The following is a 17,848-nucleotide window of genomic DNA, read 5'->3' as shown; positions in this document are numbered from 1 at the left end:
AAAACCGTCTGAGGATGAAAAAATACAAATCTTATACACCAGTGAAACTTTGATAAACTTTTGTTTTTTGACGAATGTGACTTATATTTAGTTGCAACGCATCATCCAGAAGGTATGGTATGTCTCCATTTGTAGTCTGCTACTGTCATACTGTTGACGCTTTGTATAAAAGATTTATTTTATGACTATAACTTGCATTTTATAGAAATATGTATTAGTTTTTGACTCAACTTCTCTCTCTCTTTTTTTTTTAGTTTTCACACCGTGTAAAATTACCATCAATGACGATGTTTGTTATTCTCCAAGTTTGTTGTGGCACTTTGATCAACTAAACACTTCAACTTTAAAAGCCTCTCCTTTCATCGCCTGCTGTGCAACAACGTCAATTTCATTTCCCTTAAACTGGGGAAACACTCAACAACAGAAGTGACAGAATGACCAAAGTTACCCGGAGACTCAGATGAAGATCTGTTAAACTCACTCCCACACACACTCACCATTATCCTGACAGTAACAGAAGCCAGTCCAGGAGGCATGCTTCCCCCAGAGCCCAAGGCCTCCACAGTGAATGTGTATGTGGGATCCGAGGCAGTCTGGGCTTCATAGTCCAGAACCTTGCGCACCGACAGCTCCCCCGTTACCGGGTCCATGTGGAATAACTCAGCGATCTCCTGGCCCGGGCCTTCGCTTCGGATTCGGTACGTGAGGTTGGAGTTGAGGTCGGCGTCTTTCGCCTGCGGGGAATGAGAGAGTATCGGGTTAGAAAATGTTACGAGCGTAATATCACAAATCCATTTTTTAATATTCGCCCAAGGGACAATAATCTACATATGCTGAAGCTCCTAACAGAATGTAGTATTTGTATTATGACCATGTTGGGCTGATCTGTCTGAAGCACCTGTGGTAGCCACCTTTAAGGTCCAGCTCTCATTTTGTCTTTCAAGTATATTTTCTGTGTCGCTTGAGGAAATATAATTTTTTTTTTTCAACTTCATATTCCTCTACAACTCTGTCAGTGTTGTCAAATTATACTTTTTACTTTGTACGAGTTCTCATACGCTAACTGCGATGTAAAACGAAACCAGTTAGGTAGTTCAAAGGAAGACATGTGAAAGTGACTAAACTACAACTGTCAGGTTCATCATGCACTGGCCTCCGTGATCAAATACAGAACTCGAGGGCCTTTCATTAACTTTAAATCATCCCTCCTAGGTTGCACTGTCTTGTAATGTGAGGCTGCTATAAAGGTTATTTCAACTTGTGCCTTTGGTAAATGTCACGATTAATGAGATTGCTAAAGTGGCGTACAGGTCCAAGAGTACGTCGACAAAGATATGTAAAATGTTTCTGAAAATTGCTGTACTCCATCTGTAGGTATCTACACATCTATCTCTAGCAACCAACTGTAATCCATCCGTCCAGAAACTGTACAACTTCACAACAAATCACTAAAATCATTATGGGAACAAATATCACTGAATATACTTACATTCAGTTGTAATATCACGGTGTCTTTGGGGGTGTTTTCCGGTAGATTCACACTATAGGTTTGTTGGGTGAATATCGGGCTGTTGTCGTCTACATCCAGAACGGTGACAGAGAGCGTCAACCTGGATCGTCGAGGGTCCACCGCACCGTCCCATGCTTCAACGATTAGGAAGTATTGCCCTTTCACCTACGGGATGACAAGCATTTCACAATCGACCATCAACACCACCACTTCAAACGGAAGCCTTTACACTGACGTCTCAGTCTGGTTTCACCTCGTGTCGGTTTCACACACATCCTGACATTTACGTGGAATAAATCAGTGAGCTCCCACTGACCTCTCTGTCCAGGGGCACCGCAGTCCTGATGGCGCCGGTGGCATTGATGGAAAACAGCTTCTGGTGGTTGACAAGCCGATAATGGACCTGCCCGCTTGACCCTAGATCTGGATCTGTCGCCTAAACGGACATAAAAAATAAGACAAATGGATTTCACTTATATACTGTAGTTCTATTCAAGTGCTTGAGCAATCCATTCGCCCATTCACTCACCAATGGAGGCGGTCGCCATGCAAGGCGCGACCATCCATTGGGAGCAATTTGGGGTTCACTGTCTTGCTCAAGCACACTTTGATATGTAGACAAGATGATTTAGGAATTTAACCTGCAGCCTTCTGATTGTGAGACCCCCGCTCCAACAACCACCTCAGAATTGCTGTTTGCTCAATAAAGTAGCTGAAAATTGGCCCCCTTTTACACGACATATCACAGTTTCGCATTTGGGAATAGTTTCACATTTACACGGCAACGTTTTCAAAACGATGTCCATCGACACAGAAAAGGTAGAAACGCAGAATGTAGTTAGCGTGCCACGCCGTGAGTTCATGCTGTTGTTTGTTTTTGTAATGAAGCCACACACGTGCAGACAGAGAACAATTTGCTATAAAAAGCAACAATGGCGAGTACACAGACATTCGTACAAAGTCGATCTACCAAGTCCCAGGAGAATGTGGACTGGGCATCATGATTCGCTGGCGGCCACCAATATATTTACTGTCCGTCTGGTCAGTCATGTGCAGAACTATTTACCACGACCGTGGTGAGCTGGAGCAGGGTTTAAGAAAAGTTGCGTTTTCCCTCATTCACCTCAAGTCATAAACTTGTTCTGTTTGTTTCCTGATGACTGAGTAAAGTGAGGGGCATTGATAGCATTAACTAATGACTATAGCTTGAGGACTGGAGAAGAATATTTTAGAAGAAGCACAGGCAACTATATATACATATACATATACTGTATATTATTTCCTCATTATAACAAGTAAGGAAAACAACGCTCATCTGCAACCTGGAGTTGAAAACTACTGAACTATTTTACAAGCTTGTGACTTAATGTGAGACATTTACAGCTTTTTCAATGACAAAAAAACCAGACGACTCTGAAGGACACTTTTGATCTAAGTCTTCGTTTCAATTGGAAGTAGCACCAAGAGTGCGCAAGCCTTTTTGGTCATGTACAAGTGGTGAAGTCTTAACCTCTTGAGACGCTTTCCCTCTCCAACTCAGAAAGCCGTTAGTGAGCGAGTGACTCACCGCTCTTATATGTGTGGGAAAGGGACGAGGATTACCAGTGGCTTTTCCTGCCTCACATTTATCACGACATGAGCTTTTGTTAAATTGGTTTACAGCCCCACTTTGCATTAGCTCTCACCTTCGACCCTCTCGTCTTTCTTTCCGCTGTTGACCACACACTGTATGCATATTAATTTCCCCTTTGGTGCCATTATTCACTACTTTTTACCTCATGTTCAAAACTTTTTTTCTTTAGTATCAAGAAAATGATACTAAATACTCTCTCTCTCGCTCTCTCTCCGTTTCTCTTTGTGGCATTTACCGATATACTTTCCACCCTTGAACTTTCCAGCGTTAATGAGACAGTGATATCAATATTTGCTCTTTCGCCTGTAACAAAGCTTTCTCAGAGTGCATCTGTTCTGCACTCAAATCTCAAAACTTTCACCACATCATCTCTTTTAAGTAATGAAATAAGGCGGTGAAAAGGTGCCAAATTGTTCGCTGATGTTTCTCTCCCCCACTTGTCTGAGAGTTTGTCCTTTCCAATCAGCATTTTGACTGTATTAGAGTAGATGGGAACCCAAGCAGGAGAAAGCACCACAGAGGAGATATTAACACACACAGTGTGTGTGTGTGTGTGTGTAGGCCTGTATTTTGCTTACATTGCTTTTTCTGCCCCCAAAAGAAGAATATAACACGTGACTTTTAGCAGTTGTTACAAATAATTGCCTTTCTGTTCATAACAGTGAGAAAACTGTGTGTGTGTGTGTGTGTGTGTTCATGTACATGTGAGTCGGTCTGGCCCCATTTGAGCTTTGCAATCGTATGAGGAGATGAAAATGTCGAGCTAATGCTCACCATCTGATGTTGCTTATTCAGGGCTGACACTTGAATTTGACAACCAGTGTGACATAAACAAGGATCCCCTGCTCACTTTTATTAAAAATGCTCAAAAATTCTATGTGACATCAATTTAACTTGAGGTTGATCGATTTCAGCAGGAGCATGCCAATATAATAACATTGTTAATTAACTTTTTATGTTGCAGATGCTTGATTGTTTTCCACTTCTTTTGCCCATCTGACCTGATAAATTAGGGTGAAGAGCCTGTTGTTGTTTTTTTTTTTTTTTTTTAACTTTACAAAGGATTTTTAAAAGCAAGATAGTCTTTTACATATCACTTCAAAACAGGACTGTAACATAATGCAGCAAACATATATAAGAAGACAATGTTGCAGCAGTACAAAGAATCAATTAATTTCCTTCCTGTAGATTTCAAATATAACATCAATCCAAACAATAACTAGATGTAACACATTTTTTTATAGGATTTCTTGGTTGTCCTCTGTTTAAGCATTTTTCTTTTAAATTTAAGATAAACATTATCATTAAATCTATCTGCTGGCAACTCCAGACAAAGTAGTTGGGACAAACAGAAAAATATTAAATTATTAGGAACGAGCTGCAGACAATGAGGACAATGTTGATTTAGATTTTAACTCAATTGATATGAATCGACAGAAAATATCGAAATTGTTGGTAATTCTGAGACTAAAAATAATGTTAAGCCGTGATATAATTATAAGTATTCAGAAGATGGATGTAGTTTAATGAAAGAAAAACAAAAACAAACCCTTCCAGACCTGAACTGAATAGAATTAAGTGATGGCAAATTAATTCAAGGCATTTTTAAGGCAGGCAAATGGACCTTGGAATGAATATTAAACACCAAAAATCACAAAAACCAATCTAAAATGATGGTAAAAATGCACTAATATAGTATCTGGTATTGGGTCAATTTGGGTGAAATTGCATGAAAGGCAACATAAATTAAATATCTACTTAAACGTGTCATCTTTGGCTGCCATAGACGAAGTCAAAGAAACCAAAGCACAGTTTGATGGTGTGGTAATACTAAAGAGATCATGTTTTAGAAAGTGAATTTTCAAGTGTGATTAAGTTATGGTCAACAAAACAAGCATTTAAAATATCAATACTGTCAATATTGTATTTGCACTGGTACTTATATTGTAATGAGGTGGCACTGGTGCGTCTCTTTTTTCCACTATATCGTATAATATAAAGATTTTATGAGACTTAATCCAGCCAACATAGTCAGATGTTGATCTAACCATCATTACCTAATTCATATTTATATTTCAGTCTCTTTGCTGTAATACACTACTTTCCACTGCAGTGGCTCTTTCTTTTTTTTTTTCTCCGTTTCCCAATTTTAGATCATTAAAGTTTCATCATATCTCACACAGCGACTATTAGAATTAGTGGAAATTAGACTCTGTCTTGCCAGTATTATATAGACTCTAAGAGAGAGAAATGAAGTCTTCTTGATGTAATTTGTGTTTGGTGATTCATTGCTACCCGAGAGTGAAACTGTGTTATAGATTTAATGGTGCATCCAGCTTTTGAGTGATTATCTTGGGTTGTTTGGAGAGAGAGAGAGAGAGACAGAGAGACAGAGAGAGAAAGACAGAGAACAAGAGAGAGAGAGAAAGAATAAATGAAACACGGCCAATGGGAGGGAGGCAGAGAGACAGAGAGAAACCAATGTTTTGAGATGAAAGAAAGCATGCATGATGGGCGAATGTAAAATAAAGTGCGTGCAATGTTCACCCAGTAGATGTGTGAAAGTGTTCGACACTGTTATGAATTCAAAAATGCAAAGAAAATGTTTACTCCTAAAAAAGAAATAAAGTATTTCTTTAATGTCCCACTCATGTATAAAGCACAGTGAATGGCTGCGACCTACAGAAATTAACTGTTAAAAGTAGATACTGTAGGTGGAAATAATATTTAAAAAACAAACTCATTGCTTATTATTATCCCGAGGATATCGGATCAATCAATTGAGTTTTGTACTATTTTGATAATTTTATATCTTTTCAAATACATTTTGTTTAAAAAAAAAAAAATTTAATTGCATGACTTGCCACCACATACCACAAGAGGAAACATGCGCACAAGTCATGGGACTTGTACCACAGTTTGAGAATCATGTCTCTAACCACCACTCGGGCGCACAATTCAGATTTTTTTGCTCACAATTGACTCATATTTTGTGACCGTGTGAACTTTGTAATTATGATTTTCTTCACGCCTCCATCAGATGTGGTACCAATTCAGAAATGTATCTGATGTCTTTCAACACAACTGCCGTCCGAACGATCCAGTCCCAAACATGCGACTGCCACGCCATTGACATGTGACAGACGTCGCGGATAACTGTCCGTCAAAATGTTTTTGGGGAGCTGAATCATCTTGTTTTTACTTAGTTTATTTAGTTAATTGGTGTGCTTGTGACATGTTCTTTATTGCACATTTGATGGCTTTAACATAATCTTGACAGAACTTGAGATTTGGGCTGTTTTTGATTGAGGTGTGTGGGTTTTACGTTGTGTGAGAGTCAGATCCGGCAACCATGGTGCTGACCGGCGTGGCAATCTGATAGAGGCTGCATATAAAATGTAGTGTGAATGAAAACGCAAAAGAAACTGGATCTCAGCAAAAAAAAATTGTTTCTCAGCAACAAAATTGAAATTGAGCATGGAGACCTGCAGTGTGAATGTAGCCTAGAACAGCAGACAGTTTCCACCCCTTAGCCTGGTTCTGCTGGGTTTCTTCCTCTTAAGAGTGTGTGTTTCTTTTCCACTGTCTGTTATTCTTCCTCGTGGAATTGTTGGATTTTTCTCTGCAACAGTGCCTTGAATCAACTATGTTGTATTTGGCTCGATGGAAATAAAATTTAATTGAATTGCAATATCACACAAACCGTGGGGGGAAAGAGGAAGCATCCTCGTGTGTCAAAACAGTTGATGTGTTTCTTGGGCATCTGATTTAAGATACAGTTGTTGGTACGGATGCAGACTTTGCAGAATCCTTTTGGAAGCTGCGAAAAAAAAACATCTTTGTTTTCCAAATCAAACTGCGAGAAGACAATGTTTTCGCCTTGAATACCTGACAAGTCAACTTCATTCATCCACAGGATTGTTTAGGAAAGTATGAAATCCCACCCCCACCCCCCATTTCATCTGAACTTCTTCTCAATGTGGATTATGTATGTCTTTGTCTCTGCTCAACTGTTTGTTACTTAATGAGTTCTCTGTTGATGCATAAATGTGACAATAAATAAACACTGTCGATTGACAATAAACCACCGCATCCATTCAAGTGTGTTTAATTTGAATGAATTAAAATCTCTGGCCCATATGCTGCATCCATATTTGTTTAGTCTTCAGGCATGTTTGACTTATTAAGCAGCCAGATGGGGAGATTGGAGCTATCACAAGGATCTCAGCTTATTAGAAAAGACAATTATGACTTTGACTCAGAAATGAATTTTATTTTTCAGGTCCAAACCTGTGATAGGCATAACTTTAAAATGATATGAGGGTGACCTGAAGCTTCTCAATTAAAATGAATCGGCAGCAAAATATATTTGTATTTCACCTTTACCATTCTATTAGAGCGTCAAGAATTCTAAAATGACCCAATTGCACACAGTAAATATATTATACCTCATATGAAGCTGCCAGTTGTTATTGTGAGTGTTATGTAATTCACTAAATGGAAGTAAATGATTACTGTTAGAAATTATCCGACTTTTATCAGGAACTCCAAAAAATGACATCTTGAGCACAAAATTGTGTAATCGTTGCGTCGCATTAGATAAGCTGTCAGGTCTGTGTGTACCAGTTGGATCAGAGACGGACTCATTGACCATCTTTCATCTGAGAAGACGGGAGTCGTGTAAACCGGCCCTAATACACAAGTCACAGCGGTGAAAATCAATTCAAGTATTGGTGAGGACTTTATCAATTGATCTGTTGTGTCTGGAAACTGTAACCTCACAAATGTGGCGGTGCATTTACACCCAGAGGATCCACAGTTCTACAGCACGGAGAGTCTAATGGGCTTTTCTCTGTTGAGCCGGCCTTTTATAAATGGATGGTGATAAAAGCAGAGGGGGATGTTTTTGATGAAACTCTGCTGATGAAAGATTTAATAAAAAAAAAAAAAAAAGGGGGCCATAAACAGAATGTAAAAATAATGTAGAAATGATTCAAACAAAAAGCTTCGGAAATTGATTTGTTTGTGAAAATGAATGGAACAAAAGCAATTATGACTTGCAGACTGAAAAAATACTGGCGGGCGTTCAAGTTGCCGGTACTTAGTATAGCGTTGACTCTCAAAGTAAAGCCTGTCAACAGATTTCATTTATTGCGGCGGGATATGCAGTTGACAATAATATATCTTATTTAAAAAATACAAACGATTCTGCATTCAAGTGACACTGTGTGGTGTGGGTGTGACGTCTCGATGTCTGAGAGCTGACGGCTGATTTTTAATTCAATTCAACTTTATTTATATAGCACCACATGCAGTACAACACAGTCATTTGTAGGTGCTTTATAACGCATTGCACTTAGATTGTTAATAAATATATTCAATAATTGTGAAACATGATTATTGAATCTTCATTTTCAGACATACTGGGCTTACTGGATACACCCACATATACACAGGTACACACACACACACACACACACACACACACACACACACATACACGTATATAGGAAGGAGTGGAGTCGTCGTAGCACTTTTTGAGGAAGAAGTGGGATTATTTTCTTGTTAAACATTCATGACTTCAGTTCCTGGAGTGAATCACTGTAGAAGCTACATGTACACATGCATCTGTGTTCAACCTTCTTTTCCTTTTATCCTTCTTCTGTTCTCACTCCGTCGTGTCTCTTCCCTTGCACCCTGTCTTTCACTGAGCTCTCTCGGCATAATTATATTGCCAGACAGTTAAAAGCCAGGAACACAATAGAATTAATGTCTTAGCTTTGCCTTTTCAATGCACTCTGACAAGAAAAAAGAAAAAGAAAAAAGAAACACAAAAAAGAAAACAACTCGAAGCCTGAAAAATTCACTGAATCTCTACAATCACTTTCTCAACCCTTCGTGTTCAGGTGCTCATCCCTCTTCTTTTCCTGATTCCTCCTTTTTAAGAAAAGACAATCTTTTTCTCAGCTCAACTTCTAATTTAGTTCCTGGATGTAGGAGAAGAAAGACTTACAACTGAAACTATATTATTGATTTATTTTTTCTTCATCTGACTCATAGGACTTTGCTGCCTGAATAAACCTACAATAAGGTATTATAACAGGAGTCTTTGTTTAACTAAGTTTCACTCAAGAACAATCTAGAAGCAGTACGATTTCTTTATTATAGCTGTGGTTTACCAAAATCCTGTGTATAGGTCAGGGGTGTCAACACTTTTCAGTTCACAGGCCAGATACAGCACAAAATAGTGCCATGATAACCTTTGAATAATTTATTTTTTAAGTTACAGTGCTATGTATATGTGATGAAAATGGCTATATTTTCACAAAACCAAAGCATTACAACATACAATGACTCATCATAAAGCAATTTTAATAAAACCTGGTAAAAAAAAATACAGTAAAATGCCCCCCAGCATCGCCGACATCTCAGCTCAGGTCTCAGTATGTAAACTCTGTTCAGCGCATTTAAACTTCTACAAATGTCATCTAATAATACTTTAGAAACTACTTATTTATGTAAAAATTAATTAATAACAAGCAACACCTTCACACATTTCACAACTTTTTCCTGTGATCTTCAGCTGTTATCTCCTTTGTACCTCTGTACCTCCAAACATCCAATTCCTCTGGTCAAAAGCCTGGAATTCTCTCAATAAAATGCTTCCCTTCTTTGCCATCTTTAAGGCAAAACTATTTATTCAGCTGTTGTCCAAATAGGATCTCAATGGTTCTATGTTGATCTATTGTGTTAAACTGTTTAGGTGACTGTCTTCATTAACTCTTTTGTTTGTTTTCCTTCTTGCTGTTTCTGATGTATAATTTCATACTTTGTTTTTTTATTTCTATTACATTTAAATAAAAATTTTAAAATCTTTATTGATGGGGAAGCTTTTATATAAGCTCATTGGGCTTCTAGCCTCTCCGGCACAGTCAGGTTTCATATTGAAATCGTGTGATGTATTTTTTATGTAGTTGCAAATAAAGAAGATTTCCTTTGAAATCGTCACTATTTGCTTGGTGGTTAGTCGGTCCGGATCAGAGCTTCTTGCAGGCCCGTTATGTTTGACACCCCTGGTACAGAGAGCTACAGTGTGTGGTCATACAAACAAATCACACTTTTGTGGTTGATCAGCTAAACAGGACAAAATGAGTGATATCGTGTGAAAAACTGGTGTATTGGAATCAGCATTTTGTGCAAATTGAGCCTTTTTCATCAAGAAACAACCAGTCGAAAACTGTGTAATTTGTGTGTTTGTTTACTTGCCTTCACCAGGCAGTGATTGGACGAGCCACTGAGCTTCCACCAGCACAGGAATGAAACGTGAAAACTGGAGTTGGACGTGTTGGTGGAGAAAGTCATCAAACGTAACGGACCAAGACAGCAAATAAATCTGAACTTAAAATTTTTTTAAAATAAATAAAAACATAATACAGAAAATGATTAAGCACAAAGCCAAAACTGAGTAACAAAGAACAGAAAAGACTGAGAAAAGATTAAAACATGTTTTGTTCTGTCTTATCTATCTATCTATCTATCTATCTATCTATCTATCTATCTATCTATCTATCTAGCTAGCTAGCTAGCTAGCAAGCTATCTATCTATTTATCTGAGCTTTGCAGATCTTGTTTTTGGAGTTTAGAAAAGTGATTTTTCAACACAAAGGTCGTGAAATTGGAAACACTGGAAGTAATAAACGGCTCAGCAATGATGAACAGATATATTTCAGCTACATAAAACAGTTTATTTCATTGAGTCGATCCATCCAATCAGCAGCCATTCACCCCAGTATTACAGTAGTGTGAAGAGAAGCTGCGCTGGAGGCAGAGGGATCAATATAGTTGACTTTCCCAAAACTTTTTCTTTTAGAGATGTTTGTTTGTGAATCAATTTGAAATATCTTACGGAGACACACTGGGCCGGGCTCATAAAGTCCATTACCATCAACAATACACAGAAAGTTATCAACTGAGCTGTAGGCACATACACACAATCATAAGAGGAGCAGATGATTTCACTCATTCAGTCCCCAAGTCGCCTCTTGGATTTTTCATTTTCCCATTTAAGGAGCGACAGCACTGCAAGACGAGCTGTAGAACAATGCAGCGATTGTAATGAGGGAAGTTATAAAGACTTTAGTTTGCAGTTGGTGTATTATTTGTCGGGTTGCACGTATACCCACATCAATATCGTGTCCAATACTACAAGAAGTACTCCTACAGTAGACATACTAGTTTACTAGAGTCTTCAAAGCTGGAGGTGTGTGTAACGTCGACACACTGGCTGTGCAGAAGTGGCTGGCGGCAACGCAGGGCCTTTGCATATCGTTTGCCTATGAAATGTGAATTATTGAATGAAGGATTTAACAAGCACTTGTATTGGTACTGGGTATCAGGAAGTAGCACAGGCAAGTAGTACTCACACTTGTACTCACCCTTTAAAAAAGTGGTATCGGTGCATCTGGAGTTAATCACATTTAATACAAGTTCATTTTGTGCAATTGTCAATTTTATGTCTGAACTAAAAAACATCCCCTGAGAAATTATTATTTTGGTCTTTTTTGTTTACCCGTTAAGGAACTAAGTAATATTACACTTATTTGGTCTACACAGTTCAAGAAAATACACCAGATCATCAGTTATGGCTTTTCAACTGCAATCCTTGCTCTCAGGCTAAAGCAGTGGAAACGAAACACAACACACCGTCTTGTTTGGATGAAAAATCTTTGAGTCGTAACCTTGTACTTCAGGTGTTGACCCACGCTGTGACATGACTGAGAAGTATGACGGTTTGCCGCTAACTTGACAAAAAAGGTCAGAGTTTCAAAGTCACGCTTTGAAGTATTAAAAGATTACCCTCAAAATCAAGTGGTGCTTCTTGTGAGCTCCATTGGCCCTTGTGAAGTTTTATACAGACATTTTAATTCTGCAAAAAATCACCTTGAAAGAAATTCTCAGGTTTTTACTTTAATATCGCACAATAAAATACAAATACAGCACATTCCCATTCAATCGACAGTAATGAAAAGTATTATGTAAGACATAATATTGTAGATGCATACCAGAGACATAAAGATAGTGCCACTCAGAGGAATGAAAATTGCTTGTCCGGTCCACGAGCCAATTTTTTTTATTTTTTTTTGTCATCGTCTGGATTTGTCTCCACTTTGTGCAGCCAAATGCACATTGTTTCTCCAATGTGGTGAGGTCATAAAAACAAAAGTTTAAAATATTCTGCATCGCTGGGTAACATAAAGGTAAACAGGATTGCATGGGAAGCGGCCCTCGCCCTAATAATCCAGACAATATTTAAAATGCAGACTTTTAACCGATTTCTTCTCAATCCCGCTCCGCTTTCTACACTGTATTATTCTCAAAATGTCTGTCCAGAGGAGATAAGCTCTCCCTCTCACACAAACATAGACTAAATCCTCCTCTACCACCTCCCCCCTCCTCAACCTTTACCTGTGACATCCTTGCATCTGTATTTTCTGTATGGTTTTTGTCGGATATTCTCTCTCTTGTCATACGCTGGCCTACAGCTTGACCCTTGAAAATATTCACGTCCTATTATTTAAGTCCTATTTAGCCAGAGAGCTCTAAGCCTTGAGACTTAGCAGTTGCTTTTTCCACCTGATTTCAAAGAGGCTCATTAATTTCTAACAACAAAGAAATACCTTAATGAGTCCCGAGATAAATTGTCTTACTCTGTAATCCGTCTATTTTCTTTTAATACTGCTTTGGTATACGATAGGGTAGCATGTGTGTGAACCTGAGGTTGGAAGAGCCAATCACAGTTGACTACGGGGGAAGACAGGTTACACTGTGGACAGGTCGCAAGTCCATCATAGAGTGATAATAGAGAGATGGCCCATCACGCAATGTTTTACAAACAATGTCTGTTTACAGGTAGAAACCCTGAAAATGATGTTGTTTTCATGTGGGGCCACTCGTGGGTGCTGTTGGTTGTTTTTGTAATTAAACTACTCACACATGTTCGCAGAGAACACCAGGCCATAAACATTCACAAAGGCAGACAGATGACAAAGTTGGATTACTATTATGGACTAATTCTAAACTGGAAAACTGAACATTTCAGAGTGGCCTTCTATTGTGGCCACCTTCAGGCACACCTGTGTAATAATCATGTTGTCTAACCAGCATGTTGATGTGCTGCACCTGTGAGGTGGGATGGATTATCTTGGCAAAGGAGAAGTGCTCACTAACACAGATTTAGACAGATTTACGAACAATATTTAAGAGAGATAGGTCTTTTGTGTATATAGAAAATGTTTTACATGTTTGAGTTCAGTTCACGAAAAATGGGAGCAAAAACAAATGTGTTGCGTTTATATTTTTGTTCAGTGTATAAAACTAACGAGTCCAAGGAGAATATAGAAAGGGGGTTATGACACTCTGGAGGCTGTTATTGTTGTTATTGCCCAACTATTTACTTAGCACTGGTGCACATACGCAGTATATCTACAAGAACACAGAACACAAGCCCATTTCAAAAATATGCTTTTTCCGACACCGAGTCAGACGATATTCACCAAAAAATTAAGTCTCTTTACACAGAGACAACATCGGAATGTTTTGTGAAAAGTTCCACCTCAGGACCCATTGTCAAAAAGGTTACATTTTCAATGGCTCCGAGCGCCATTGTCATGTAAACAGACAGCCAAAGGGCAATGCAAGTTTTCTGTTGTCATATAAACTGTCATGTTGATGTGAAACGCCTGTGTTTTGACTGAAAAACTCGTTTATAAAAGAAATTCCCCTCAAAAACATTTCCGGCACAGATGCAAACCACCACAACTGCAGTAGAAATGATCTTCATCTGGAGGAAATTAACAAAACTTTTTATTTTTTACCCCTCTACAGAAAAACAAGTCAACAGGACTTTCTTTAACTTTCTAATGTATTTTTTTCCTCCCTAAAATATGAAACAGGTCTCGAGCTCGTGGAAGTCAGATTGAGGATGCAGCCATGCTTCTTCTTCTCTCCATTTTTCTTTCTCTCTTGAGCTCGCCTCAGTATCCCACATTTCTCTCTGCCACCCAAGCACATCTCACTTCCGCCCCCCCTCACTGGCATCAGCAGCTCAAGGTCAGCGCGATCCATTCTTCCAGAAATTTGTTTAATACCTACAGGTACGGACCCTGGTTTGGAATTAGGCCCAGAGTCGTGCCTTGCTCGGCCTGCAGAGAGATCACACCGTCTGTGTTGGTTTGGAACAAGTCCAAGGGTCCTTGCAAAATAGGAAGTTGGGGATTGGAATACTTTCCAGTGCCCTCTCTTTAGATGAGGACAGGTTTTTGGATGTTGAATTTGGACTAAGCCCAAAGATCTGAGTGGGAGTTTAAAACCGAAATGAAATGTCATCTGTACCGATCAGGCTGGATTCACAAGTCCGGGACTGTGCCTAATGGTCCAGGTAAGGAAAGGTATCGAACTTTTTTAAGTTTGGAAGCCAACAAAAGTATGACTTCTTCAAAACCTTGTGTGCAGGGGTCATCTATTTATCTCAGGAGTAGCCCGGGTGTTGAACCAAAGAGGCATCATTAATATTTAGACGGTGGTGAAGTGTCAAGCTGATCAAAGACCCCCTGACACTGGTGTATAAAGGCTATGAATTAAGCTTGGAGCAAACCCAAGCATACATGCAACCAAGGGAGCATCTTTAAAGATCAGAGCCTATCAAAGTGTCAGATTTACCCGCGGCCCCGGTCTGGGGAATACATAAGTCAGTTGTTCGGTCTGGAGGAGGTCCACGAGTGGAGAGCAAGGTGCTGATGTAGGTGGAAACACATCCTACACATTCAATTCCTGCAATGTGTTGTGTGCTCATTTTAGATTCAGATGTATTCTTGGCAATATATAGTTTCATTTACCTTTGTACTTTCAGAGATAGGGCTGGATACAAAGGCTTTATTTTGGAAAACCTGTCATTTTATCTGGCAAATATACCTCACAAAGTTTTTGAAATAGCCTGAGCAAAACAAAAGTGTTTATATTCCGGTCAAAAATGTGTTAAATAATTCTGCTGCAGTAGTTTCATCCAATTACTTTTCGGACTAAAATGACAGATTGTGATTCAGGAGGCTGAGAAAATCACACATTTACATATATTTTTTTCTTTTTTTCTTCTCATCTTGAACCCAATGCCTCCTAAAAACACTGCAGTAATATTATTTATTATCAAAACACAAGAATTGCTCTATAGGAAGTAAGACATTTAAATAAAAATGTAAAATTATGCGCAGTTGCATGTTGGAAACTCTTTCGCGATCATTTTCCCACATTTAAAAAAAAAAAAATGCAATGATTTTCCAGTGAAAGAAACCCACTGAACCTCAAACACTGTCGCACATGCTTCTGCACACAGCTCAGTAATAATCTGCTCAGCCCATCCACCTGCGAGATGCACACAGTGTCCTCCAAAGCATAATAACATACAGTCCTAATTACAAAGCTACACCAGTTTACAGAATTATGTTAGTGATCTTCGGTCCCCATTGCAAAAGATTATAAGAGCTGAATTTAATTAGAGTGTGTGTGTGTGTGTGTGTGTGCGTGCGTGTGTGTGTGCGTGTACTTCATGTTGTCGAGACATTCATCACATTGCTGGGACCAGGCCTCCCATTTGGGGAGAGGAACCAAGCCGTCTTGTTGCAAATTATCACATTTTAATTTGACAAAAGGTTACACACAAAGACGTCTTGATGAATCTTGAAAGTTACCGCTGTAGCTGTGAAGTAATGAAATCATGAGACATCTCCTGTGACAGTGACCCGTGAATAAGGTTTTTACAGGAACAAGGCTTACTGCAAGACTGGATGATCTGTGCCACGATATTAAAAGAGTTGTGTAACCAGTTTCAAACACGCTGATTTGTTCCTCTGGAGAAATAACAAGAGACCAAGAATAATCTGTCACTTTACATGCTCTCTTGCTGCACTGGGCTTTTTAATTGCACATTTTCTGCGATAGAGAGAGATATATTGGAATATAAATTTGAGGTTTTTTTCTTTTTTTTAAATGTAAAAATCCTCCATGCACTTTTCGCTATTCAAATTCCTTCTCATGCATTCCATATGAGGTCAAAGTGGCAAAATGGAGGGCAAAAAAACCCCCAGACATCCTGGTCCCTCACAACTTCCTGCAGCTCCTTTGGGGCAACCCCGAGCCACTTCCAGGCCAACCAATGGATTTACTCTCTGGGTCGACCTTAAGGCCTCGTCCTAATAAGACAAGCCCAGTACATCTCCCATGGGAGGCGAGCGGTCGGCATCCTAATTAGATGGTGGAACCACCTCAACTGGCTTCTCTCATATTGAGGATTAAATGCAAAGAAAGGTTGTGGACAAAATGAAGGCATCAATAAACTAGCATCACTCTTCTTAACAAAACATCTCAGTTTCCTCCAGCTGGTGCAGAGTGCCGCTGCCAGGCTGTTGACAAAGCCCGACAAATACAGTCACGATATTCCTGTCCCGGCCTCCTTTAACTGGCTTTCTATCAGCTTTAAGACCCGTTTAACATCATCCATTTAACATGTGGATCTCTCCATGACCAGAGTCAATATCAACAGCTAGGTCTGCCGGTTGCTCCTCGCATAAGGCTCATAAGTAAAAGTGACCAAGCTTTTGAACTCCAGTTGTGAAAAGTTCGAGTCGCTGCTTCAACAGACATTATTAGGAAACATCCTAATACTACTACTACTCCTACTTTAAGTTTCTCTCTGTGTCAAGCCTTACAAGAATGTCTATAATACCATGTTGCAGTCTGATATTTGCACACAAAGTCTATTCTCAGGAAGGACATGAAGAAGATTCTGTTTTTTAACCCTGTAGTAAGATACGGATCCGATACGGGAGTAAAAGAGCTGGACATTTCCTCCACGTGTGTTTTGTCCTACCTTGACTTGCCCGACGTAGGCGTGATTCTCCTCCTCCGTGACGGTGAGGTTCACCGGCAGTGAAGAATTGAACTGCGGGTCATTGTCATTAACGTCGGTCACCACAACGTGCACGGTGGCGGTGGAGGTCTGCACAAGCACACGCACGTACACCCACACACACACACACACACACACACACACACACACACACACACACACACACACACAAAGGTTTGAGTTATTTTCCCGGTCACCTCAGAAAACAAAAAATCATCCGAGAAAATGTTGGTGTTTCTGTGAGAGCTTTCGATAAATACATCGTCCGTCTTGTTGTGTTCCTTGCTAATCTTGATTCACAGCATTATCTGTTTGTGCTTCTAACCAGTATTCACTCCCAAAATACATCTAAAAATTAAAGCTATGCTTTTGGCAGCCTCTTAATATCCAACCCTTTCATCGCATTCTGTTTTTTAGACTCGCTGTGACAGCGGTATGGATGATTTCGTGGTTCAACAACGATATAAGATGAAATCAGAAGTTCTTGCTGGTGTTGGTATCCTGAAGTGGTTGAAGCTGTTGGACTCCGGAGGCTGTCCTCTCCATCGTGGCAGTTTTGAATGGGCCCCTGGCATTTGAAATGCAGTGGTAGAAATTCCACTTGGCTCGTATTCAGAGCAGCATAAGATAAGGGGTTAAGATGTGAATAACTGAGACAAATGTGAGAATTTCTTAAGCAGGGCAGCCGAAGGTCAAAGAGAAGCGTTGACACTGACTACAGCCCACTGCTCTATTACGCGCTAAC

The 17,848-nt window shown here is 39.4% G+C and overlaps 1 protein-coding gene across 1 annotated transcript in view; it reads right to left on the bottom strand.

Annotated features, from left to right (window-relative positions):
* Positions 1-17,848, bottom strand: part of LOC308145428 (protocadherin-15-like) — a gene marked incomplete at both ends in the record, with an annotated part of 165,882 nt that overhangs the window by 58,646 nt on the left and 89,388 nt on the right. Inside the window, 4 exons of the mRNA XM_080516871.1 lie at positions 498-734; positions 1,490-1,675; positions 1,827-1,946; positions 17,065-17,193. Coding sequence (XP_080372997.1) covers positions 498-734; positions 1,490-1,675; positions 1,827-1,946; positions 17,065-17,193 — 672 coding nt within the window. The remainder of the gene's footprint in view (positions 1-497; positions 735-1,489; positions 1,676-1,826; positions 1,947-17,064; positions 17,194-17,848) is intronic.

This window comes from Blennius ocellaris (genome assembly GCF_963422515.1).
Source record: "Blennius ocellaris genome assembly, chromosome: 21".
NCBI lineage: Eukaryota > Metazoa > Chordata > Actinopteri > Blenniiformes > Blenniidae > Blennius > Blennius ocellaris.
The sequence above is the reverse complement of the archived record's forward strand: the minus strand, read 5'-3'. Positions and strand labels throughout refer to the sequence as shown.